This window comes from Sinocyclocheilus grahami, unplaced genomic scaffold, assembly GCF_001515645.1.
Source record: "Sinocyclocheilus grahami isolate Dianchi unplaced genomic scaffold, SAMN03320097.WGS_v1.1 scaffold612.1, whole genome shotgun sequence".
Classification (NCBI taxonomy): domain Eukaryota; kingdom Metazoa; phylum Chordata; class Actinopteri; order Cypriniformes; family Cyprinidae; genus Sinocyclocheilus; species Sinocyclocheilus grahami.
The window spans coordinates 557,030-584,922 of NW_015505791.1; the positions used below are offsets into that span (position 1 = coordinate 557,030).

The window sequence follows — 27,893 nt, forward strand, 5'->3', positions numbered from 1 at the left end:
GGTGTGTGTGTGAGGGGTGTGTGTGGCTGTGAGAGAGAGTGTGTGTGTGTGTGAGGGGTGTGTGTGTGAGTGTGTGTCTGTGCGAGAGTGTGTGTGTGTGTGTGAGGTGTGTGTGTGTGAGTGTGTGTCTGTGAGAGAGAGTGTGTGAGGTGTGTGAGTGTGTGTCTGTGAGAGAGAGTGTGTGTGTGTGTGAGGTGTGTGAGTGTGTGTCTGTGAGAGAGAGTGTGTGTGTGTGAGAGAGAGTGTGTGTGAGTGGTGTGTGTGTGAGAGAGAGTGTGTGTGGATGTAGTGGGTGTGTGTGTGAGAGAGAGTGTGTGTGTGTGAGGTGTGTGTGTGTCTGTGAGAGAGAGTGTGTGTGTGTGTGAGGTGTGTGTGTGTGAGTGTGTGTCTGTGAGAGAGAGTGTGTGTGTGTGTGAGGTGTGTGAGTGTGTGTCTGTGAGAGAGAGTGTGTGTGTGTGTGAGGTGTGTGAGAGAGTGTGTGTGTGTGTGTGTGAGAGAGAGAGAGAGAGTGTGAGTGGTGTGTGTGTGTGTATGTGTGTGTGTGGTGAGTGTGTGTGTGTGTGTGTGAGAGAGAGTGTGTGTGTGTGTAGTGAGTGTGTGTGTGTGTGTGAGAGAGAGAGAGTGTGAGTGGTGTGTGTGTGTGTATGTGTGTGTGTGGTGAGTGTGTGTGTGTGTGTGTGAGAGAGAGTGTGTGTGTGTGTAGTGAGTGTGTGTGTGTGTGTGAGAGAGAGAGAGTGTGAGTGGTGTGTGTGTGTGTATGTGTGTGTGTGGTGAGTGTGTGTGTGTGTGTGTGAGAGAGAGTGTGTGTGTGTGTAGTGAGTGTGTGTGTGTGTGTGAGAGAGAGAGAGTGTGAGTGGTGTGTGTGTGTGTATGTGTGTGTGTGGTGAGTGTGTGTGTGTGTGTGTGAGAGAGAGTGTGTGTGTGTGTAGTGAGTGTGTGTGTGTGTGTGAGAGAGAGAGAGTGTGAGTGGTGTGTGTGTGTGTATGTGTGTGTGTGGTGAGTGTGTGTGTGTGTGTGTGAGAGAGAGTGTGTGTGTGTGTAGTGAGTGTGTGTGTGTGTGTGAGAGAGAGAGAGTGTGAGTGGTGTGTGTGTGTGTATGTGTGTGTGTGGTGAGTGTGTGTGTGTGTGTGTGAGAGAGAGTGTGTGTGTGTGTAGTGAGTGTGTGTGTGTGTGTGAGAGAGAGAGAGTGTGAGTGGTGTGTGTGTGTGTGTGTGTGTGTGTGTAGTGAGTGTGTGTGTGTGTGTGAGAGAGAGAGAGTGTGAGTGGTGTGTGTGTGTGTGTGAGTGGTGTGTGTTCAGAGTCTTTGTCACTCGTTACTGTAGGTAACTTACGTTGGTTTCGTTGGCTCTGCTGGGTGCTTGAACGGGTTTGTTTTGATGGGCGTCTAAAGATCCGTTGGAACAGCGCTCGGATTCATTCCGGCTCTCACAATAAACCAGAGCTTCCGTTAAAAACAATAGCGACTACAGTGATGCCTTATAGTGATATAACTTATTAGCATCAGCAGCTACTGTCCTCAGAAAGAGAGTAAAGATAGTTGACCGATTTGAAAACTTCCTGTCAAACAAACTTCCTGTTTTCTAGAGATCCCGTGATTGTTCAGTAGCTGTGGTGCTCAGGCTTTGTTGGTTTTATTATTTGTCGACAGCCATGACTTGACATTTTTCCATTTGGAAACTCTGGCTGTGAGACAAAACCTAGTCAGCATTTTTGGGCTAACGTTATAGTGAATCACCAATACTTTTGGTGCATCATTAACGTTTTGTTTGATTTTTTTGGTGCATCGTAGGATCCATTGTCTTTTTGGGTCATCAGATTATCATTGTCAGCCATCAATATTTTGGGGTATCATTTGTGATTCATCAACATTTTTGGGGCGTCGTACAATCTATTGTCAAACACCAATATTATTGGGGTGTAAAAGTTAAATTGCCAATGACCTTTTTTTTTTTTTTTTGGGACATAAAGTTCAATCGCCAATATTTTTGGGGCATCAAAGTATCAATCATTATGATTCATCAACATTTTTGGGGCGTCGTACAATCTATTGTCAAACACCAATATTATTGGGGTGTAAAAGTTAAATTGCCAATGACCTTTTTTTTTTTTTTTGGGACATAAAGTTCAATCGCCAATATTTTTGGGGCATCAAAGTATCAATCATTGTCAATCCACAACATTTCAGGACATCAGATGTAGCTTTTATTCCAAGTCTTTGCTAAGATAACCTGAAATGCTGCTTGATTCTCCCGCACGTATTGGAGTGTTTGTGGCTCAGTGTTTGCGTGTGTTTTCAGTGGTTCGTTGCTCTTTTGAATGTTGGCCAAAGTGCTTGCTGCATGTTTATTTCATGCCAAATGAAGAAACCTCTGATGCTCTAGAATTACAATTTAGGTGGTCAGCACCTAATATAGTGGTTTTACACAAGTATAAAGTCAGCATGACCCTGTGTTTACAATCTATTTTGCTGATAATGTAGGAGGGATTGATGCAATGTCAGAGAACAAGCAAGTTATTATGAAGAACATGGTTTTCATTGATCATTTACATTTATGCTAATATTTAAACCCACAATTGCGCTCCGTGTAGAGTTGATCAGTTCATGCATTCTCTTGGGAATCAAACCCATGGCATTGAATATTCACTGATTCAAAAGAAATCAAATGTAGCTGTGTTCATTGCTACATTTGAAATCAAGAGGGATTGATGGCATTTCAGAGGTTTCATGAGTTATTAAATTGATTAAAGATTATGAAAACAAACATGCTTTTTATTAATTGTTCATTTGCATTTATGCATTTGGCCGATGCTTTATCCAAAGTGATGTACATTGCATTCGATAACTTTGAACCCATTCCTTCCCAGTTCATTGAACCCATGACCATTATGTTGCTAGTGCCATGTTTGAGTCCTTGCTGATTGTTCATAAAATGCTATCTATCGAATGTATAATCAAATAAAAGTTCTGCACAACAGAGGTTTTGGGGCATCGTCAAATCAACGTTTTTTTAAGACAATAAACTTTCAGAGGTGGATCAAGTTATTAAATGTTGATGAATATTTATGAAGGCAAACATGTTTAATTTTTTTTATTTGCATTTATGCAGTTGGCCAGTGCTTTATCTAAAGCATCATACTTTGAATCAATTATTAAAATGTAAATGTACTTTGCACTTGATGTAATTTTGACCAGGGGCCAGTTGCATAAACTTACCCACCATGTTAAGACTGTGTCTTAAGAACTAGTTTGACCAACTAGCAAGTGGTAATCAGTCATAACTGAATTAAAAAAGTTATGACCAGTCTTGAAGAAAAAAATTAGATTGCTAACTTTTTAAGACTAGTCTAAACAATTTATGCAACCGGCCCCAGTTCAAGTTATGACCATTGCATTGCTAGTGCCATGTTTGAGATGATCGTTCACTGTAATGTGTGTTACAAGTAAACAGTGTGAATTACATGTTGGCTTTAATGGTGACTGTGCTGTTTGTTTCAGGGTGTTTCATCAGTCCGCTAAAGCCGCATTATGACAACACTGTGGTCTCAGAGACACGGATGGATTTGATGGAGACCTCGCTGTGTAGGTTGTGAGGATTCAACCCCATCGCCTTCAGCGTCCAGTTCTGCAGTCCACTGGTCCTCTGTGATCGTCGAAGGGAGGAACAGTCACTCAGACTCATCGTGATGATGAACGGGTGTCTACACGGAAGCCCTCTCAGGGTTTGAGCATGCCCAGTAACGTCTGAGTGCCGCTTTTGACCCGCAGGACACAGATCATGGCCCAGACGAGTCTGCTGCAGGGCAAACGCTTCTACTGCCGCGAGTGGGTCTTCCACAAGATCCAGCACTGCCTTCAGGAGAAAACCAGCAACCTCAGCGCTCCGGGAACTGCAGAGCCGCTCAACCCCGTCAGCAGGGCGGGGAAGGGCGGCTCGTGGGGCGTCCTGCTGGTCGGCGGTCCCGGCAGCGGGAAGACGGCTCTGTGTACGGAGTTACTGTGGCCCAGTTCGGTTCACGGCATCCACCGAGGCCTGCACCAGCACTGCTTGGGCTTCCACTTCTGCCGGGTCGAGGACTCGGACACGCTGTGCGTGAGCGGCTTCGTCCGCGGCCTGGTGTCTCAGATACGCCAGTCGGGACTCGTGCCAGAATACGAGGAGAAAGTGAGCGAGCCGGCGGTCCAGAGCGCACTACAGCCGGGAGAGTGCGAGAGAAACCCAGCTGAGACGTTCAAGAGGTGAGCAGCATTCGTGTAGCATTCAGAGGAGTAGATCTGTGATTTACAGCTTCAGATGAGGTGGTGTAGTGATTAAAGCTCAGCGCTTTAAGGCTTAATTAATTAACTACTCTACCTTCATCGTGTCTCTGATCAAGACACTGAACCTCTGGTTACTACAAAAGTAGAGCACTATGATACAAAAACCTCCAAAATAGTTCAGATTTCATAGGCCCCTACAAATAAGATTTTTGTTAAATGTTTAATAAATTGATTATACATTTTAGGTTTCATGATTTCAAGTAGTTAAAAATACTTTTTGACATGTATTTTGTACAAAAATATTATTTAACTATTAAAGAATTCTGAAAAATTAAGTCATCTATTGAATTCATAATCAAATTAATCTAATCTAACCTAAATATAATGTATTTTTTTCTGGCAGTTGACAGTATTTACTGAGAGATAAAAAGAGAAATGAAAAATCCCCTCTGGAAAAACTTTCAACTCTAATGTGACAACAAAATCAGATAAGAACTTTGAGCCTGGCTTTATACAAAGTTCAGATTTCTGTTCTGGAAATGAGTGCATATTTAATTAGATATAGCCTTATTTGCATAAATAAAGATAAAATTTCAGAAAACTTGAGTGAAAACTATGAAATACTAGAGTGCTCGACAGCTCTGGAGATCAAAGAGAGAGCAGACACTGAAACACCACGAGCATCACACGTGCTTTTAGTCATTCAGTGTGTGTGTGTGTGTGAGTGAGTGAGTGAGAGAGAGAGAGAGAGAGAGCTTTTCTCTTGACGTGTGTGTTGATGTGACCTCGAGTGAAGGTCTCCCCTGCAGCTCACACATGAACTCTGTGAACTCTGCAGTTCTGCTGAATTTGAGGGAAGATCTGTAGATGATTGTAAGAGCTGTATGTTTGTGTTAAAAGATCTATCTGAATTCTGAGTCAACTATTCACTATCAGTTCTCTCTCTAATGTTCAACATTTGATCAATAATACAGTAAAAACTGTGAAATATTATTACAATTTAAAATAGCTGTTTTCTATGTGAATGCATGTTAAGGTGTAATTTATTCTGGTTCCAGCCATGATCTTCTGGACCTCAGATGAGCATGTGGTGGTGTTGTGGAAGATAATGCACAGTGTGATGTAAACTGAAGCCTATTGATGGGGTCTGTGTTTTTACTGCGGTCAGCAGGCAGGTTAAGTGCTTTCACCGCTGATCAGTCATTCCAGGACATCTTCAAACATCTTAACATGTCAAGAACTGATTCCGGATACATAAATGATAATGTATGCAATGGATAACCTGTTTATTATGCGAGCGTTTTGTCAGTGTGGACTGAACACTGATCTAAAGCAGAATCTGCTCACTTGCTCCAGGACAGACGGGGTTTATTGGGGGCTGGTCGTGTGGTGTGTAACTAATGAAGGATGAACAGGGTGCAGCTCAGTCCGTCTCCGTCGTTCTCCGAGAGATGATTCAGCAGTTTGTAGTCGATGGTTCGGACCACTCTAGACTCTCTCTCTCCGAGCTGGGAATCTGTGAACATCTCAGCCTGCGTCTCCACAGAACAATGATGTAATCGATTATGATTCATGAACATTGTCATGCTGGTTTGAATATCAGGGTAATTTGATCAGTGTCTTTTTATGCAGGCATTGGTTTATGGTGCGGCACAGATGAGAGTCTGGCTCTTTTCTCTTGATTTTCCTGGGTCTACTAAATTGACTTTTAGTCAATGTTATTTCCTAGCACTTCTCACAATGCAAATGGTTACAGCTTTACAGAAGGTCATGATGTTAATGTTTTATAATATCTTCATGCCTTAGTAGTTGCGTTTAGCAGATTAGAGCTGGACAGTAATGCATTTTGCGAAAATATTGTTGAGATTTGCAATATATATTTTGCTTTGCATGAGTATATTGTATGTATCGGTGTTTTCTTAGTATCGTTGATACACTAGTATAGTTTTTGTGAATATTTTGAATTATTTATATGTAAATGTACTTATAGCACTATATATATGTATGTGTGTGTGTGTGTGTGTGTGTGTGTGTGTCATTGGTTTATGGTGCGGCACAGATGAGAGTCTGGCTCTTTTCTCTTGATTTTCCTGGGTCTACTAAATTGACTTTTAGTCAATGTTATTTCCTAGCACTTCTCACAATGCAAATGGTTACAGCTTTACAGAAGGTCATGATGTTAATGTTTTATAATATCTTCATGCCTTAGTAGTTGCATTTAGCAGATTAGAGCTGGACAGTAATGCATTTTGCGACAATATTGTTGATTTGCAATATATATTTTGCTTTGCATGAGTATATTGTATGTATCGGTGTTTTCTTAGTATCATTGATACACTAGTATAGTTTTTGTGAATATTTTGAATTGTGTGTGTATTTAATTTGAGTTATGCTAGTACTTCAATTTAAATGAAAATGAGAAATGTTGCCTTGACAACAAGCTAAAATAAATGAGTAGTTTGGTGATATTAAGGAGTATAAAACATGTAAGGTTTTGTTCAGTTCATAAGGATGTGGTGTAGTGACAAGCCTAATTACTATTCAGCGACGTGTGTCACTGCTGCAGTTAAATGAATCATGTCTCTGTTGTTCTGATTGACTGCTACCTGACTCTCTGCTGTGTTTCTCTGCTCCAGTGCATGCTGGGAGATTTCAGGCCATGCGCCCACACACGTGCACAAACACACTCGGTGTCTGAGCGTCGCTCTGTTAATGTGTGTGTGACGTGGGCCGAAAGAGACTCTGTGAACTGCCACATTCAGACTCGTCTGTGTGTTCGGTCAGATACACAGTGTTTCAGTAATGGAGCAGTGATATGATGAGTGATCTGACTGCTTCATCTCGGCTGCTTGTGTAGAGACAGATGAGATCAGACACACATTAGTCATGATCTTACTGTACAAATATCAGATTTAAAAACAAACAAAACCTCATGTCAGTCTTCTGCAGTGATCAGATGGCAGTGACTCCAGCAGATATAGCAGATATAATGACCGAGACCAACAGTGAGTGAGTGGACAACAGCCAGCTGATGAGAGTCATGAAGATGGAGTTCATTTTCACAATAGGGCTTAAATCTCAAATTATTATTTTTTTGTATGTGATTTTTAACTAGTCAACTTGAAAATGTAACTACAATATGATTCAAGTAACTTTTTCTTTATTAACACTCTAAAGAAAATCCTATTCCAAGTCCACCACACGTGAAGAGGTCAACATGATGTAAATGTTAAACAAATCACTGAAATATTTTTGCAGAAAATGTGCAATTGTACAATTGATTGTACAAAAGTGTATTATACATATTATATGTTCAGAGATAATACAAGGAAAATGCTTCAAAAAATTCTCAAACATCAAGGTAATTCAAAATAACTAACAAAATGTCTAATTCTAACGTTTGGTAGTATTTCTATTCAAAATCGTGATTCTTTGATTTATAAAAAGAATTGTGGCAAAACATGAACTTCATCTCCAGAGCTGCTCTGAATCAATTCATCAGCATTTCAGCAAAAGCTATCATCAGATACACACTGCAACTCCGAGATCTTCACTACAGCCCGAGACTGACAAAGTCAAAGTGTGGTTTAACGTGAAGAAATTGTGACAAATATTACTATTGCACAGTAGAATGTACTTTGCAAAGTAATAATAATTTGATTCGTTAATTATTAAAAATTTAATACAGTTTTAACAATTTTTCTTCTGATTTTAAAACATAAAGGTCTGTTGTACAGATCTTTGTTTGCCAAAATATGAAAGGAATTGTTCAATTTGATCAGATTTTAATAGGGAAATCTGTTTATTTGTTTGCCACCATTTTTTTGATGATAAATTTGTATTAAATCATAAAACCGTATCCATTTTCAGAAGAAAAAAAACACTATTTATTGGGCTGTATTATAGTTAAAATTGAAAATAAATAATTCAGTTGTTTTATAAATTAAATAAATTCATATGCTTTTTGATTATTAAAACATAAATCACTCTCAATTTGTATTATGCATTAAATTGAAAGATTCTATATAATTGTTAATATTGTTATTATTTTGAGTGTATATTTTTGTATGTTGATTTTTTTTTCATTATTGTAACAATTTATTGAAATTATGTTGTAATGATAATACTATTTATACTATACTATTAATTTGGCCATGAGTATCGCTGTTGCAGCTGATATGGCAGACAATCAATCAATAAAACGAAATCGAGAAAAGTTAAAATGGAAAATACAAAATTTGGGGGAAAATAAAACAGATTTTTAAAATCGCTATCAAATAACCTGCTGAATCTGACCAAGTTCAATTCCTTTGCCAATGTTTTGTTTTAAAAGAAGCTATATCCATCTGTGTGTGTTTGTCCCTCAGGTGTGTGCTGCTGCCGCTGCTGGGCTGTAAGGCTCCGTCTCAGGCTCTGTTTGTGCTGCTGGACTCAGTGGACGAGGGCTGTTTGACCGGAGACCGAGATCAGAGGTCAGCAAACATCGCCGAGCTGCTGGCTGCCCATCACGAGCTCTTCCCGCCCTGGCTTCTGCTCGTCTGCTCGGCACGCCGGCAGAACAAACACATCACCAAACTCTTCACAGGTGACGCGCTCTACCTCAGCCTGATTATTCCTACATTTACGGCACTCATCAGATCAAATCAGCAGCTGTACTGAATTACAGTTTGTGTGTGCGGTGCATCAGAGAGTCTGTTATTGTGTTACTTTGCATAAAAATGAATTGTTACATAATTGGTTTCTTTGTTAGGACTAATGTTCATTTGAAAACATATCGTCTCCCAGTGCTAGGCAGTAAAGGTGTTGTTGTGTGTGTTTGTGTGTGCGTCCGTGGAGCTCAGACTGGATGAGTTTCTCGGCCTGCAGCAGGAAATCCGCACCAGATGTGTGAATATTTCTAATGAGCAGAGAGACCGTGAGCGTGTGTTATGTGAGGACAGATAAACGCTGCTGTATGGATTCAGTCGGAAAGAAAACACCTCATTGACGGAGTTTGTTCAATCTTTTGTGTGATTTTCCTACTTTGACGTTTCTTCAAACCCTTTGCTTTTTTTTTTTATAAATTTTTGTAGCACTCCTTTCTTTCTTTTTATTTGAAATTAATCTCAAACATTGTATACGTTTTTTAAAATGTTTTCACTTGGATTTCAAGTCGAATCTGGCATGGCACTACAAAAACAAACACTTTCTCAAGAGTTCTTGCACCAAAACAGTCTTGATTTAGTTTACGTTGGCACTTATTATAAGCATCTTTTGGCTTGTTGTTTGGGCTTTGCTCATAAAGCGTTATTTGCCGTATGAAGCATTTAGATTTTTTTCAGTTTATTATGAGCTTGTTCTGGTTTGCTGGGTTTTTTTCCTAACAATATCTGCCAGCAGGAATGAGTCAACATTTATTCCTTTTTCCCTGTGATTTCTTTGCACCACTGAAACGTCATTTAAAGAAATAGTTTACCCAAAAATGAAAACGTGTTGAAAATGTGCTCATCCTCAGGTCAGTCAAGATTGAGATGAGTTTGTTTCTTCATCAGATTTGTAGAAATGTAGCACTGCATCAGTGTCTCAGCAGTGGATGCTCTGCAGTGAATGGGTGCCGTCAGAATGAGAGTCCAAACAGCTGATAAAAGCATCACAATAATCCACAGCACTCCAGTCCATCAGTGAACATCTGGAGAAGACAAAAGCTGAAACAAAAACGTTTAAAATGGCTCGAAACTAATATGTAATTTTTCACTGGAGGAAGAGTTATTATGGATTATGGACTCGTATTTTAGTTAAAAACGTCTTAATGCTGGATTAGTTTCAGCTTTTGTCTTCTCCAGATGTTAACTGATGGACTGGAGTGCTGTGGATTATTGTGATGCTTTTATCAGCTGTTTGGACTCTCATTCTGGCGGCACCCATTCACTGCAGAGGAGCCATTGCTGAGCAAGTTTGTATGTGGCCACTGAGACATTTGAATCCATGCTATTGACGTGTAAATGTGTTTTTGGATGAGATTTCTTTTTTACTGTACAGTTTAGTTTTAGTAAATGCTCTTCTCTTCACTGTGGATTTGACTTTCAAAAACACTGAAAATATGAGCTTCTCTCTATTTCATCTGCCATGTGTTCATTATTTTTGCAAACCACAAGCTGATATTAGTGTTGTGATGTTCAGTTGTGCAGTCATTTGGCAATTGTTTGTGTTGTGTTTCTGATGACATCACACCTGGATTGAGAAGAAATTCTGTGAGCTTTTTTAGTTTTGTGTGTGTGTGTGTGTGTGTGTGTGGGTGTGTGTTGGTGTGTGTGTGTGTGTGTGTGTGTGTGTGTGTGTGTGTGTGTGTGTGTGTGTGTGTGTGTGTGTGTGGGGATCACAGTAAACATCCATGACCAGTAAACACTGACCTTAGACCAGAAGATCAACTGAAATCCCAAAGTGGTTTGTGTCCAGCATTAAAATCAGATGCATTTAACCGCAGATTATAAACACCTGCTCTAAAGTCAACATGACATCGACATTCATTCTGTTTACATTCTGAATAACACTCTCCTGCTCTTATTGTACTCATTACTCCATTGTCTGCTAATGAAAGGCTGCTGGTGGCAAATGTTAACATTAGCTAGTAACATCACGGCGAATACAGCAATGATCCTGATAGATAAAATCATGACTGGTCCAGTATGATTCCACTCAGAAATGAATGCTTTTATTCATCAAGGCTGCATTAAATTGAGCAAAAGTGCCACTAAAAACATTTATAATGTTATGGAAGATTTCTTTTGAGCTTTCTATTCATCTGTGAATCCTGAAAAATAAAATGTATCACCGTTTCCACAAAAATATTGGGCAGCACGACTGTCTTCAACATTGATAATCAGAAATGTTTCTTGAGCAGCAGATCAGCATATTATACTGATTTCTGAAGATCATGAGACACTGAAGACTGGAGGAATGATGCTGAAAATACAGCTGCGCATCACAGAAATACATTACACTTTAACAGAGATTCACAGAGAAAACAGCTGTTTTAACTTCATACAGAGATTTTTACAGTGATGTAGCGACATTTGAGTGTTTCAGAAAACATACAGTTGTGCTTCTATAAGGAATAAATGTAAGAGTCAGTTTATGATCTTCATCACAGTATTCAGAGTCTGACTGAGACAGCCGTCTTCTGTGAGTGGGGTCAGATGTCAGATTCACCCGCACACGCTTATTCATTAACACGTTTGACCGTTAGCGGTGTTTGGGTGTGAGGGGCCGATCTCTGTGACCTCTGTGGCGTTCCCATGAATGCTTTTATTCATCAAGGCTGCATTAAATTGAGCAAAAGTGCCACTAAAATCATTTATAATGTTATGGAAGATTTCTTTTGAGCTTTCTATTCATCTGTGAATCCTGAAAAATAAAATGTATCACCGTTTCCACAAAAATATTGTGCAGCACGACTGTCTTCAACATTGATAATCAGAAATGTTTCTCGAGCAGCAGATCAGCATATTATACTGATTTCTGAAGATCATGAGACACTGAAGACTGGAGGAATGATGCTGAAAATACAGCTGCGCATCACAGAAATACATTACATTTTAACAGAGATTCACATAGAAAACAGCTGTTTTAACTTCATACAGAGATTTTTACAGTGATGTAGCGACATTTGAGTGTTTCAGAAAACATACAGTTGTGCTGAGCTTCTATAAGGAATAAATGTAAGAGTCAGTTTATGATCTTCATCACAGTATTCAGAGTCTGACTGAGACAGCCGTCTTCTGTGAGTGGGGTCAGATGTCAGATTCACCCGCACACGCTTATTCATTAACACGTTTGACCGTTAGCGGTGTTTGGGTGTGAGGGGCCGATCTCTGTGACCTCTGTGGCGTTCCCATGGCGACGGGGGCTCAGGGGTCAAAGGCTAATCTGTGGGAAACAGTGCAGGACTGTCATGTGTCGCTCTGCTGCCGGTGTAAATGAGTTTGAAGTGTGGTTTGCACAATAACATCTAATTTAAGCTGAAAACCAGTCAAATTAGTTATTCTTAATACAAATGTCAATACCTGATCAGAAGCTAATATGCAGACAGAGTGTTAATCACTTCAGACGCTTCGTCACGCTGCGTGATTTGAGTGAATGACATCGTTCTGCTGTTTAAAATGCTATCACAACTAGCATTTTTCAGCATTTCACACACAAATCACAGTGACAGTGAAGCGCAAACACACATACAGTGGTGTTCAGCGGAGTCACATTGGAAAACTGTTATTTAAAGCCTTATTTACATGAAAGTAAACAACTTTTAGGATTTTGGAAAGTTTCTTTCTTAAATCTGAAAAATTTAGGAGTATTTCGCCCAATTTCTGTGCTAATCAAATAAGCAAGTTTGTGATTGATATTGTAATGCAGTGAAAATATGGATCTTTGTCACTACTGTTCAAATTTTAATTTGTAAATTAACTTATTTTTTTTTATTAACTTGAAAAAGCTTAGAACATATTTATGCAATTGTGTATAATTACAAATTGTTTTTGAAATAAGAACATTATTAACAAGAACATTATTTAAAAACAGAAAATACAGTAAAACTACACAAAAATACAGTAAACATTTTAAAATATTATTACAATTTAAAATAACAGTTTTCTATGTGAGTATCTGTTAAACTGTAATGTATTTCTGTGATGCGCAGCTGTATTTTCAGCATCATTTCTCCAGTCTTCAGTGTCACATGATCTTCAGAAATCAGTATAATATGCTGATCTGCTGCTCAGTTTTTATCAGCTGTTATTGGTACTGCTCAATTATTAATGTGCATGTGTGTATATATCGGCACAGTGATCAACTAGAAACACTAAAAATGGCACTTCATGACAGAAAGGTTGACTGTAATATGCTTTTTCATTTTTTGTTAATTTTCCACTTGCAGTGCTGGGAATCACCACAGATCAGAAAGAAAAACACTCTCACACAGACACACTCTCTCTCTCTCTCTCTCTCTCTCTCTCTCTCAGTTTAATTTACATCAGTACTAAGCTGCAGCTGCATGCACTGAGCGGTAAAGTGAAATAGATACTGCACTATTATACTACAGTTATCATTGCATCTGGGTCAACAATAGCACGATAGCCTTTCATCTCGGTCTGCAGCAGAGAGCATGTCTGTACATGATTTTATGTTTGTATATAATGATTTTAGTTCTCTATCTCTGTGAGAGCGGCCCAGTCCTCTGACTCAACACACTGCTGAAGCGCTTGTGTGTAATCTGAACACTGTATTTGGATCGGAACGCACACACTTCAGCTCTGAATTGGGCCGCTTGCGTTTGGGAAGTTTGCTGATTCAAGTGTATTTTAGGAAACTTTGCTCGACTGGCGTAATTACAAACGCGGAGCAGCGGACGCTTGCATGTTTTCAGGCGGCTGAGGGCGAGCGATGTTTCATTCATGCAGAACCCTCACCGCATGTACAGAGAGCGAGTTAAAATAGCAAGTAATCAAGACACACATGTGCCTGGGGTTTAGGGTTTCTGTGCCGCTTTAGCATTGGACGGTACGTCTCTATGGGCTACAGAAAGATTGAGACGTATGTGAACGACCTTAGAGGAGTTTGTTTTTTCCTTTCCTTTGACCCCAGCGAGTCTTGAGTCCATGGGAACTGTAAATAAAATCTGTGCATAAAATGCTGGATCTGCTCTTTGGGCCGCTGTTAAACATGCATGCCGATCCCGAAAACAAAACTATGGAATTCACACTTATCTGAAGCAGAATGCCTTGACATCTGTTGGCATAAGTGCTTGTTTGTAAAACCCTTGGTTCGGGTTTTTTATTTTTTGAAAAAGTCTTTTTACAGTTTATGTGAAACTCTCGAGTGTGCTTCATACTTTGTGGAGTTGCAGATGTGACCTAGTTCTGCCACAGGAATCATTACACGTCTTGTTTTATTTTCTAGAGAAAACAAGGCAAATTCCAAATTCCATGCCTTTATCTGTCACTGCTGGTCTTGAGTTTTGTATATTGTGCATAAAGATGAAGGTCCCTGTGTGTGTGTGTGTGTGTGTTTGCAATGCTGCTGATACAGTTGAGTGCATAAGTTTACATTCCTCTTGTGGTATCTGCAAGATATTTAACATATTTAAAAATAATGCATTTAGTTTTTTTTATTTAGTATTGGCTTGATTAAGCTGTTTCACATGACATATATTCCACAAAGCAAAAGAACAACTGAATGAACATAAATGGTCCTGTCTTGAGTAGAGAAGCTGCCACTGTTCTTTAGAAAAAGCACATTTTGAGCTTTTCACAATTGAGGGAGACATACACAAAAACTACAATAGGTGCAAATATTTATTAATAACAAGAAGACATACTGGGAAAACTTTTGTAAATGGGATGAATAATGTAAATTGTTATTATTTTGTATTGTGGGAAATATACATATATCTTTATTTATATCGTTTTTTTATGAATTCTGCAATTTAGGAGACAAGGGGTATGCAAACACAGCTGTAAATTTGTATTTTTGAACACACGTCTTTCCAAAGCGAATCTAATTTGTTTACCTAAAACTTAATCTTTTATGAAAATGCGTCAGATTGTAGCTGACATCACCAGATAAAATATGCAAAGTCAGTGTGGTCTGCTCGTTTCCAAGTTTTCTAAAATTCAGTAAATGCTATGACATTCTCAGGCTGATACTCATAGCTATCATCTTACTGATTTTTTTTCTAGATTTTGTCTCTTAGTTTCTCTATAGAAAAACTCTAGCAATCTCTAAAGACTCTAGCAATCTTCTGTACGGACTTCAGGCCAAACTAATCACCTTTTGTCTCTGTCCTTCTTTTAGGATTCAGAAAGATCAGCCTAGATGACTTACGGAAGGCCTACATCGTAAAAGATGTGCAGCAATACATCCTCCACCGCCTAGACCAGGAGGAGGCCCTGCGACAACACCTCACCAAGGAGACAGCAGAGATGCTGAATCAGCTTCACATCAAGAGCAGCGGCTGCTTCCTGTACCTTGAGCGTGTTCTTGATGGAGTGGTTGAGAACTTCATCATGCTGCGGGAAATCCGAGACATCCCGGGGACACTGAATGGACTCTACCTTTGGCTCTGCCAGAGACTGTTTGTCAGAAAGCAGTTCGCCAAAGTCCAGCCAATCCTAAATGTGATTCTGGCTGCCTGCAGGCCGCTGACTGTCAGGGAGCTCTATTATGCAGTCTGGACTAAAAACATGACTTTGACAATGGAGGACTTTCAGAAGAAGATGGACATTCTCTTCAAGTTGCTTATTGATGGACTTGGCAGTACTAAGATCTTATTTCACTACAGCTTTGCTGAATGGCTCCTGGATGTTAAACACTGCACACAAAAATACCTTTGCAATGCAGCAGAAGGACACCGAATGATGGCCATGAGTTACACGTGCAGAGCAAAGCAGCTTAAGCCTCTGGAGGTGCAGGAGTTTGCCTACCACCTGATCAACTCGAACCTGCAGATTGAGCCCTTTAATCTCGCCCTGTGGATGGTGTAGAATGGCACCCCTGCTAAAGTCTCCCTGTCCACTTCAATCCCAAAAGAACAGGAGGTACTCCAACTACTAGTCAAAGCTGGGGCTCACGTCAGCAATGAAGATGACCATTCTTCCTGCATTTTGCAACAGGCCTTGGAACGTGAGGACTCTATTCGAACTCTACTAGATAATGGCGCTTCAGTAAATCAAACTGACTCCAACGGGAGAACTCTTTTAGCCAATGCTGCAGATGTAATCTGTATTCTGTTTTTGTGTTGCTGGTTTGTCTTTTTGAAGGACTGAAACACTTTTCTGGGGTTTGGCTTGAAAAGAGTATTGTATTTACTTGGGATTGTTGTAAACATGCTTCTTTTAGAGAGGAAGTAGGCCTATTTTTATCCTCTTTCCCATAGAACATGGACTCATATAGATTGTATGAGTGAGCGACCAATTAAACTATATGGAAAAGGAATGTTTTGCTGCTCTTCCACCAGTGGGGCTACAGAAAGATTGAGACGTATGTGAACGACCTTAGAGGAGTTTGTTTTTTCCTTTCCTTTGACCCCAGCGAGTCTTGAGTCCATGGGAACTGTAAATAAAATCTGTGCATAAAATGCTGGATCTGCTCTTTGGGCCGCTGTTAAACATGCATGCCGATCCCGAAAACAAAACTATGGAATTCACACTTATCTGAAGCAGAATGCCTTGACATCTGTTGGCATAAGTGCTTGTTTGTAAAACCCTTGGTTCGGGTTTTTTATTTTTTGAAAAAGTCTTTTTACAGTTTATGTGAAACTCTCGAGTGTGCTTCATACTTTGTGGAGTTGCAGATGTGACCTAGTTCTGCCACAGGAATCATTACACGTCTTGTTTTATTTTCTAGAGAAAACAAGGCAAATTCCAAATTCCATGCCTTTATCTGTCACTGCTGGTCTTGAGTTTTGTATATTGTGCATAAAGATGAAGGTCCCTGTGTGTGTGTGTGTGTGTGTTTGCAATGCTGCTGATACAGTTGAGTGCATAAGTTTACATTCCTCTTGTGGTATCTGCAAGATATTTAACATATTTAAAAATAATGCATTTAGTTTTTTTTATTTAGTATTGGCTTGATTAAGCTGTTTCACATGACATATATTCCACAAAGCAAAAGAACAACTGAATGAACATAAATGGTCCTGTCTTGAGTAGAGAAGCTGCCACTGTTCTTTAGAAAAAGCACATTTTGAGCTTTTCACAATTGAGGGAGACATACACAAAAACTACAATAGGTGCAAATATTTATTAATAACAAGAAGACATACTGGGAAAACTTTTGTAAATGGGATGAATAATGTAAATTGTTATTATTTTGTATTGTGGGAAATATACATATATCTTTATTTATATCGTTTTTTTATGAATTCTGCAATTTAGGAGACAAGGGGTATGCAAACACAGCTGTAAATTTGTATTTTTGAACACACGTCTTTCCAAAGCGAATCTAATTTGTTTACCTAAAACTTAATCTTTTATGAAAATGCGTCAGATTGTAGCTGACATCACCAGATAAAATATGCAAAGTCAGTGTGGTCTGCTCGTTTCCAAGTTTTCTAAAATTCAGTAAATGCTATGACATTCTCAGGCTGATACTCATAGCTATCATCTTACTGATTTTTTTTCTAGATTTTGTCTCTTAGTTTCTCTATAGAAAAACTCTAGCAATCTCTAAAGACTCTAGCAATCTTCTGTACGGACTTCAGGCCAAACTAATCACCTTTTGTCTCTGTCCTTCTTTTAGGATTCAGAAAGATCAGCCTAGATGACTTACGGAAGGCCTACATCGTAAAAGATGTGCAGCAATACATCCTCCACCGCCTAGACCAGGAGGAGGCCCTGCGACAACACCTCACCAAGGAGACAGCAGAGATGCTGAATCAGCTTCACATCAAGAGCAGCGGCTGCTTCCTGTACCTTGAGCGTGTTCTTGATGGAGTGGTTGAGAACTTCATCATGCTGCGGGAAATCCGAGACATCCCGGGGACACTGAATGGACTCTACCTTTGGCTCTGCCAGAGACTGTTTGTCAGAAAGCAGTTCGCCAAAGTCCAGCCAATCCTAAATGTGATTCTGGCTGCCTGCAGGCCGCTGACTGTCAGGGAGCTCTATTATGCAGTCTGGACTAAAAACATGACTTTGACAATGGAGGACTTTCAGAAGAAGATGGACATTCTCTTCAAGTTGCTTATTGATGGACTTGGCAGTACTAAGATCTTATTTCACTACAGCTTTGCTGAATGGCTCCTGGATGTTAAACACTGCACACAAAAATACCTTTGCAATGCAGCAGAAGGACACCGAATGATGGCCATGAGTTACACGTGCAGAGCAAAGCAGCTTAAGCCTCTGGAGGTGCAGGAGTTTGCCTACCACCTGATCAACTCGAACCTGCAGATTGAGCCCTTTAATCTCGCCCTGTGGATGGTGTGGAATGGCACCCCTGCTAAAGACTCCCTGTCCACTTCAATCCCAAAAGAACAGGAGGTACTCCAACTACTAGTCAAAGCTGGGGCTCACGTCAGCAATGAAGATGACCATTCTTCCTGCATTTTGCAACAGGCCTTGGAACGTGAGGACTCTATTCGAACTCTACTAGATAATGGCGCTTCAGTAAATCAAACTGACTCCAACGGGAGAACTCTTTTAGCCAATGCTGCCTACAGTGGAAATCTGGACGTTGTGAACCTTCTCATCTCCAGAAGAGCCAACATGGAGTTGGGGGACAACCATGGACAGACAGCACTTACTCTGGCAGCTAGACAAGGCCACACCAAGGTGGTCAACTGTCTCATCGGGTGTGATGCTAACATCAATCACACAGACCATGATGGCTGGACCGCCCTTAGGTCTGCAGCCTGGGGAGGTCACTCGGAAGTTGTGTCTGCGCTCCTGTATGCAGGTGCTAAAGTGGACTGTGCAGATGCTGACAGTAGAACTGCCCTGAGAGCTGCCGCTTGGGGAGGTCATGAAGATATTGTCCTCAACCTTCTTCAGCATGGAGCCGAAGTCAACAAGGCGGATAATGAAGGACGAACGGCATTGATTGCTGCAGCATACATGGGCCACAGAGAAATTGTCGAGCATCTGTTGGATCATGGAGCTGAGGTCAACCATGAGGATGTGGATGGCAGGACGGCGCTCTCCGTCGCTGCTCTTTGCGTGCCAGCCAGCAAAGGCCATGGTGCGGTCGTGAGCCTGCTGATCGACCGTGGAGCCGAGGTGGACCACTGTGACAAGGACTGCATGACCCCGCTTTTGGTGGCTGCCTACGAAGGCCATGTGGATGTGGTTGATCTGCTTCTAGAAGGAGGAGCGGATGTTGATCACACTGATAACAATGGGAGAACACCTTTGCTTGCTGCAGCGTCTATGGGACACGCTTCTGTTGTCAATACTCTGCTTTTCTGGGGTGCGGCAGTGGACAGTATCGACAGTGAAGGCAGGACCGTGCTGAGCATTGCATCTGCACAGGGGAACGTGGAGGTCGTCCGAACTCTGCTGGACAGAGGACTGGATGAAAACCACAGAGATGATGCAGGCTGGACGCCGTTGCACATGGCCGCTTTTGAGGGAAACAGACAAGTTTGTGATGCTCTCATTGAACAAGGTGCCCGCTGCACAGAGGTTGACAATGATGGACGTATCCCTTTGATTCTGTCTGCTCAAGAGGGTCATTACGACTGTGTGCACATCTTGCTGGAGAACAAGTCGTGTATTGACCAGAGAGGGTACGATGGGAGAAATGCAATCCGAGTTGCAGCACTAGAAGGACACAGAGACATCGAGGAGTTGTTGCTGAGCCACGGGGCGGATATTGACTTCAAAGATGCAGATGGTCGCCCAACTCTTTACATCCTGGCACTTGAGAATCAGCTAGCCATGGCGGAGTACTTCCTCGAAAACGGAGCCAATGTTGAGGCCAGTGATTTGGAAGGAAGAACGGCCTTGCATGTGTCATGTTGGCAAGGCCATGTAGAGATGGTCAGGTTACTAATCAACTACCATGCAGATGTGAACTCGTGTGATAATGAGAAACGCTCCGCCCTCCAGTCGGCAGCTTGGCAGGGTCACATAAAGATTGTTCAAATCTTGATTGACAATGGCACTGTTGTAGACCACACATGCAACCAGGGTGCTACAGCTCTGGGCATCGCAGCTCAAGAGGGGCACATTGATGTGGTTCAGACTCTTCTAGAGCATGGTGCGGATCCGAATCACGCTGATCAGTTTGGACGCACTGCCATGAGAGTGGCAGCCAAGGGTGGTCACACCTCCATAATCAAACTCTTGGAGAAATATGGCGCCACGAGTCTCAATGGCTGCAACCCGTCTCCTGTTCACACCATGGAGCAGCAAACACCCGCTTTGGTTGCTGGGAAAGTGCAGTCACTCACTATAAAATCCAGCAGCTCTGGAAGCACAGGAGCTGGCGACGTGCATTCAGCAGGACCAGGACAATCCAACGCACCTGTTCATGCTTTCAGCTCACCGTCAGAGTCTCCAGACTCAACAGTGGACCGGCAGAAGTCCTCCCTCTCCAATAACTCACTCAAAAGTTCAAAGAACTCTTCATTGAGGACCACCTCATCCACTGCGACTGCCCAGACTGTCCCCATTGACAGCGTCCATGCCCTTTCTTTTATTGAACAGATCCAGCAGCATTCACTGCCTCGCAGTCGCAGTCGTCAATCCATCGTTTCTCCCTCCTCCACCACCAGGTCCATCGGCACTCAGCCTGGCTCTCCAACCAGCGAGTATGATTGGAGCCAGGTGAAGCCAGGCCTGAAGTCCACCAAAGCGTCCAAGAATGGCCAAAACTGCTCAAACAAAGGAACATCTGATGAGAAGAAGAAGAGCAAGAATGGCTCTTATTCGCAGAACCAGGTTCTTGAGTACGAACTGACTCAGTTTGATAAAAGGCTTGTGCTCAATAAGCCAGTGTCCAACATTGCAGTTAAAGATCCTCAATGTAAGATCATGGTGGGAAGATCCAGCACTCTGGATTCTGTCCAATCGCAGGAGCAGTTTTACATTCAGGCCCAGAGCTGTGCAGAGAAGAAGAGGAATGGTATTATGACCAACCCCAACTACCACCTACAGGGAAACCAGGTTTTTCTTGGGAGAGTTTCAGTCCCCAGATCTGTTTCCAGCAGGGGCCACCAGGACCTTCTGGACAATTACCCAATAGGAGAGACGGAATTAAGCCTGAAACAAGCCCTACAGCTCCAGATTGAAGGATCGGACTCTGGGTTAAACTGCAAAAAAGAGACGCCGTTATAACTGGTGAGTACATGACGTTTAAAGACTATTTTGTGGCTGAAAGCACATTTGTAACTTACATTCACAATATTATTAGTTTGTCGCGTATATTTCCAGTGTATTATTACATAAAGCTGTAATTTTGTAGCGTTTATAGCAGTGAGTTTTTATATGTTATATAGAGTATAAAGCCTTTGTCTTTAAAAAAAGCTTATGGCAGTGGTTCTCAAACTATGGTGCGTGTACCACAAACCTCTAAATGCTACTATTGTGGTATATGCATGTTTTTAGATGCTCTACTGCAAAGGGCAGCACGATTTATCTAAACAACAGGGAATATTAATTTAAATCTAGTTAAATATGTTGGTTTTCGAAGAAACTTGGCGACTAGGTAGTGCTTAAGACACCCTGATTCGATCAAAGGTGGTACTTGGTCTGAAAAGTTTAAGAACCACTCATCTACATGTTGTAGGAATGTCTCAAATACTGACCCAAGTAGTTTTGATGCCGTTTCAGATGTCCTAATTCATCATTCAGAAAGAGACTGTCCCAAAGTGAATGCTTTCATCCGCAAAATAACTGAAACCATTTTCCACACTTCTCTGTGGAACGTCTCAAGAAGAAAGGAACGTGCGAGAAACCGAAGAGGGATTATTGCCCAACGGTGATGCAAATTCATACTCGTGCCTGTCGATGCTCCAGCCTTCTTGTGGTGACCATGATGCACACAGACGCTTTTATTTAATGCATTAATATTTAATAGGCAGTGGATGCACTTTCTTCCTATCATCTAAATTGTATTTAGTTTTTTTTTTTGCCTTTTAATGCTTTGTTTGTTTGTTTATCAGAGTTTACTTAAAAAAAAAAAGAAATGTTTGTTTTGTCTTGACCTGTATAAGTGCAACTGACAGCAATGTGCTGCTGGAGTGCATTGTTTCCTCTGACAGATATCACAAACTCTCCGTCGTATACGCATCTTTAAATCTCTCAGCGCACTCATAAAATCACGAAACCAGTCTTAGTTTACTCTTCGCACGTATTTATTTCGGAGAAAAAGCCGCTCCGTGTGTGCTGTATTCGCTAAAATCATGGTGCTATGTTTTGGCATAAACCACAAACCTCTTACTCTGGCATTTTAACTCGATATTATGTTTGTAGCATTATTGATGCCCTTAAAGAAGAGTAACTCTGGCTTTACCGTACTTCATTATTTAGTCCCTGTGGGACCTGTCTTTTATTTGTTTGTTTGTTTGTTTGTGTTTTCCTCTATTTACATAATTGCATATTTAAACAAACAGCAGTGTATCGTTAACTACAGAGTTTGGTGCTAAATGCAGAGTTCTCAGCGACTGAAGAAAATGCAACGAGCCGTATCCTAGTTTGTGCGGCGGTGGGAAAGCGGCAAGCGACGTCAGGGACTTCTGATGATAAGGTCAGCGAAAGGTCATTGTGCTTTTCATGCCAAGCAAACCGCAGTAATATTTGGATTTCAGGACAGGGTTTGAAATGTATACTCCTCAAGCCAAAGTTAAAACACAAAAAAGCCCCCGGTCTTGTGAAGCCGGATCTCATGTCTCCGAGCCGTGGCTCTCTGTGGGGGAGGGAGAGCGGGGCGGGTGTGGAGTGGATTTCAGACATCTGTTTGCTATGAGAGGAGACGCTCAGTAAGGCCATATTGGGTGTAACTGCATCAGAAAGCTTGTCCTCTGAAGAATTACAGAAAGGCACTTTACTAAGCCTTATACAAGGACAGACAGAGAATGAGCCTTTTAAGATGAAGATGAACCCTGGACAGTATTCAGAAATCTCAAGCCATCTGTTTTACACTTTTTTTTATTTTTATTTTTTCTCTCTCTCCTTTGTTCAGCTGTTTTGGTTCTGAGCCTGGAGTTCATTGCAAGAGAAGTTTGATTGTAAATAGCTGACAGTGTACATTGAAAACTTTTACATTTTGAAATTTTTATTTCGGAGAAAAAGCCGCTCCGTGTGTGCTGTATTCGCTAAAATCATGGTGCTATGTTTTGGCATAAACCACAAACCTCTTACTCTGGCATTTTAACTCGATATTATGTTTGTAGCATTATTGATGCCCTTAAAGAAGAGTAACTCTGGCTTTACCGTACTTCATTATTTAGTCCCTGTGGGACCTGTCTTTTATTTGTTTGTTTGTTTGTGTTTTCCTCTATTTACATAATTGCATATTTAAACAAACAGCAGTGTATCATTAACTACAGAGTTTGGTGCTAAATGCGGAGTTCTCAGCGACTGAAGAAAATGCAACGAGCCGTATCCTAGTTTGTGCGGCGGTGGGAAAGCGGCAAGCGACGTCAGGGACTTCTGATGATAAGGTCAGCGAAAGGTCATTGTGCTTTTCATGCCAAGCAAACCGCAGTAATATTTGGATTTCAGGACAGGGTTTGAAATGTATACTCCTCAAGCCAAAGTTAAAACACAAAAAAGCCCACGGTCTTGTGAAGCCGGATCTCATGTCTCCGAGCCGTGGCTCTCTGTGGGGGAGGGAGAGCGGGGCGGGTGTGGAGTGGATTTCAGACATCTGTTTGCTATGAGAGGAGACGCTCAGTAAGGCCATATTGGGTGTAACTGCATCAGAAAGCTTGTCCTCTGAAGAATTACAGAAAGGCACTTTACTAAGCCTTATACAAGGACAGACAGAGAATGAGCCTTTTAAGATGAAGATGAACCCTGGACAGTATTCAGAAATCTCAAGCCATCTGTTTTACACTTTTTTTTATTTTTATTTTTTCTCTCTCTCCTTTGTTCAGCTGTTTTGGTTCTGAGCCTGGAGTTCATTGCAAGAGAAGTTTGATTGTAAATAGCTGACAGTGTACATTGAAAACTTTTACATTTTGAAATTTAATTTCCTGTATTATATTGAGCTGAATTTTCTGACATATTAAAGTGCTTAATAAACATATCTGCTTTTCTGCCAAAGCAATTCATTAAGCGTTTCTTCTTAATTTGTGGTGTCGATCGTGACTATTGTTGCTGCTCTTGCTGATTTGACAAAACCCACAAACTTACATTGAAGGAGGGACTTGAGCAGCATGGAAACACCCTATGACAGAGATTTTAGTGGGTGAGCATCATGCATGTTGTCTTTACAAATATCAAATCTACTTTAGATTAAGGCAAGACAATACAGGCAACCCCACTGATTTTTTTATGCACTGGTCAATTTTGAGTTTTTGCCTTATTTTGCTTCAATAACATCTGTTGTTTCAGACGAGTGGAAAGAAAACATCCAAAAAACATTTTAAGTGTTTGTTTAATTTCACTTATTCTATTTGCATCTTATTTATACAACATTTTATTCCTAGAAGCATGGTGAAAATGTGTTTATTTTTCTGTCCATTGACAGTATTTTCTGATTTTATGGAGTGATAAAAAGAGAAATCCAAAATCCCCTCGGTAAAAACCTTTAACTCAAATATGTAAACAAAATCAGAGAACGATCAACCTGACTTTATCCAATGATCAGATTTATGTTCCTGAAATGTATGCAAATTAGTGCATGCCTTATTTGTATATTTAAACATAACATTTCAGAAAATGTGTAATGCAAAACAATTGTATGGTGATTTAATCAGCTGAGGAGAGTTATGATGCTGTCTAGTAGTTAAATTGTCATCCTATTCACCTGTTGTGTCTTGCCTTAAAATAATTTTTCAAGTTCTCTGTACAGTGTTTGGATATGGACTCAGTGTCCCGATTCAACACACAGCCTGTAGACACCATGACAAAAATGCTTTGTGTTGATGTTTTTACCCCGTATCTGAAGACTGGATCTCACACAGAAAGGAGCCAGCGATATCCAAAAGCTTTTACACATGAAATATCTTGTCTTTTCAGAGTCCGGATGATAAGACAAGATACGAGAAACGCTGATTCTGCGTCCAGTTCTTCATGCCGCTAGGTAAAGTCTGACCATCACACATGCATCCAAACAAAAACTGAGAACACTGACTGTCGCTGGAAATATGTTTTAGAATATTTGCACATATGTTACAGTATTATGGATTTTTTGTTTTTTTTTAAACCGAAATATTGCACGAAGCTATTCGTTCATGCATTGAAAAAGAAGTGGACTGTGGCTTTCTAAAAAAGTGCTTTGCTTTAAATAGCTTTGTGTAGGCAGTATAGCTCTCAAATCTCATTCGCGCTTGCGTTCAAGTCGGCCAAAACCAGGCCAGGTTTCGACAGTCGACGTCAAACCTGCCGACACGTCTCAAATTGAACCTGCATCATCAGGTAAGATTTTCTATGAGTAACATTATTTTATTCTTTCTGACAGAAAGCTGTATGATTTCATAATACTTGGAATAAAGCACAAGACTCGTACTAAGTTCGTTGTATGGTGCTTTTTCTAAACTATTGGAGGATTGCAAAGTTAGGACAATATTTGGACAAGTTTAATACAAATACTTGAGTATCTAAGTAAGATCAAGTAGCGTGCTTGGAGTATTCTTGATCAGTTCACAGCACTCAAAATAATAAATTGACCCAGGACCACAAAACCAGTCATATGGATCAAACGTGTTAAATATAGAGAAATCATCTGGAAGCTGAATAAATAAGCTTTCACATTGATGTATGGTTTGTTAGGATAGGACAATATTTGGCTGAGACACAACTATTTGAAAATCTAGAATCTGAGGGTGCAAAAAAATCTAAATATTGAGAAAATCATCTTTAAAGTTGTTCAAATGAAGTTCTTAGCAATGCATATTACTAATCAAACATTAAGTTTTGATATATGTACGGTAGGAAACTTACAAAATATCTTAATAGAACATGATGTTTACTTATTATCCTAATGATTTTTGGCATAAAAGAGAAATGTATAATTGGGACCCATACAATGTATTTTTGGCTATTGCTATAAATATACCCCAGTGACTCAACACTGCTTTTGTGCTCCGGGGTGACGAATAATCTTTGTACAAGCTACTTTTTTACATTTGTTAAAGGGTTTTGAGCCAAAATATGATCATCGCCATCATTTACTCACATTCATGTCATTTCAAACCTGTGATATTTTGAAGAACCCTGAGATCCAAAAAATATTGGACCCCACTGACTTTCATTAAATGGTAATTTTTCTCGAAATATTTTTTTGTAGTAAATGATGACAGAATGTTTGTTTCTGGGTGGACTGTCTCTTTAAAGGTTTGTTGTGGCCCTTAGAAAGCATAAAGCTCTTGAGAACTCTAAGAATCTGGATGAGCAGCAGCAGACGCTGGTATTACTCCAGCTTTCCTCAGTCTTTCCATCGCTCGTCCTGCAGTGAGCGCCGTAATTACACAGCCGCATCCTGAGCTGCACGTGGCAGCCGTAGGTTCTGCAGCTCAAACCTCAAACTTTTAACCGAGTCATGTCTAAATGTTTCCCGTTACGCTGACCCGACAGATTTATAGGCTACGTGACGCTGAGACGCACTGCGGAAACCTCTCGACCTGCGTCCATTCAGATTTAATGATGTGCAGGAGGTTTTTCTGGGTGGTTATCTTAAGCTGAAATATTTGTGTTAGCTGAAATGAAAGAACATATAAATATTATGTGGAACAAGGTTTAACCATATAATTTGATACTTAAAATAAAATATATGTTAACTAAAATTTAATTAAATATAGAAAAAAGTAAACTTGAAGTATAGGAAAAAAGTTAAACGTTAAAAGTTATTTTATTTTTTATTATTTTTATAGTTATTTATTCTATATTTTTATATTTATTTATTTATTTTCCTATTTAGTTTAACTTGCACTAAAATAACTGAAACTGAAATAAAAATGTATAAAAACTAGACATTAAAAAAACCTAATAGAAATTACAAAAATACACAATTACTAAAACTTTACTAAAATTTAAATGAAAACAAAATAAAAAACTAAAACTGAACAAAAAAATACTATTTAAAAACTTAAATAGTAATATATAGAACGAAGAACAAAAAATTAGTACAAATGAAAAAAGCACATAAATCATTAGAAATTAAAATGAAACCTGAAAATACAAAATATTAAAAATGTGAATAGTATATAAATTATTCTAAAATAACACTGACTAGAGGCTGATAACATGGTTTATTTCCAAATGCATTTCACTCGAAACGTGGTTTCATTAAATTAATATACATTTATTTCACTTTTTTTTTTCCCCCTTAAGCAGTCATAGAGTTAAACATTATTGACAAACATCTCTGTTAGCGCATCTGAAAAGCTCTGGTCTTCATGGACAGATGGATGGAGAGAAACTAATTCAGTAATCAGTAAAGCTGTCAGCAGGAGCGGTCAGATAGTCACTGTGTGTGCTGGACTCTGGGAATCTCTGTATCTCAACAGGTGTGTGTGTGTGTGTGTGTGTGTGTGTGTGTGTGTGTGTACTTGCTTGCTTTGGCAGTGTTTTGGATGCCTTGCAAGGATTTCTTGAGGTCTGTGTGTGAGCATGTGTTCAGAGTTGATCTGAGGTCACATCTCTACTGTCTGCGAATTATAGTCCCATGCAGCAGAACTTAGTTACTGGAACTTCCTGAAGGCACACACACACACAGTCTGTTAGAAGCCTGAGACACAAAGGTGGGTGTGTTTAAGTTTCCTGATGTTTTTAAGCGTCTCTTGATTGTGCTGCTGGGAGAGGAGGGGGAGACTGTGTGTGTGTGTGTGTGTGTGTGTGTGTGTGTGTGTGTGTGTGTGTGTGTGTGAGAGAATACACGGGTGATGTGTGTGTGTGTGTGTGTGTGTGTGTGTGTGTGTGTGTGTGTGTCTGTGTGTGTGTATAAGTGCTATCAAATTATTAATTGCAATTAATCGCATCCAAAATGTTTTTTTTTT

At 40.2% G+C, this 27,893-nt stretch overlaps 1 protein-coding gene across 2 annotated transcripts in view; it reads left to right on the forward strand.

The window, feature by feature from the left end:
* Positions 1 to 22,993, forward strand: part of LOC107557623 (ankyrin repeat domain-containing protein 50-like) — a 23,759-nt gene extending 766 nt beyond the window's left edge. The window contains exons 2-5 of one of the 2 annotated variants that reach the window (XM_016241102.1): positions 3,497 to 4,237; positions 8,626 to 8,843; positions 17,528 to 21,069; positions 21,562 to 22,993. In XM_016241102.1, the coding sequence (XP_016096588.1) occupies positions 3,777 to 4,237; positions 8,626 to 8,843; positions 17,528 to 21,066 (4,218 nt within the window). In that variant the 5' untranslated portion in view covers positions 3,497 to 3,776 and the 3' untranslated portion in view covers positions 21,067 to 21,069; positions 21,562 to 22,993. Of the gene's footprint in view, positions 1 to 3,496; positions 4,238 to 8,625; positions 8,844 to 17,527; positions 21,070 to 21,544 lie in introns of those variants that run through there. The other variant, XM_016241101.1, reaches the window with a different exon arrangement.
* Positions 22,994 to 27,893: the final 4,900 nt, after the last annotated feature.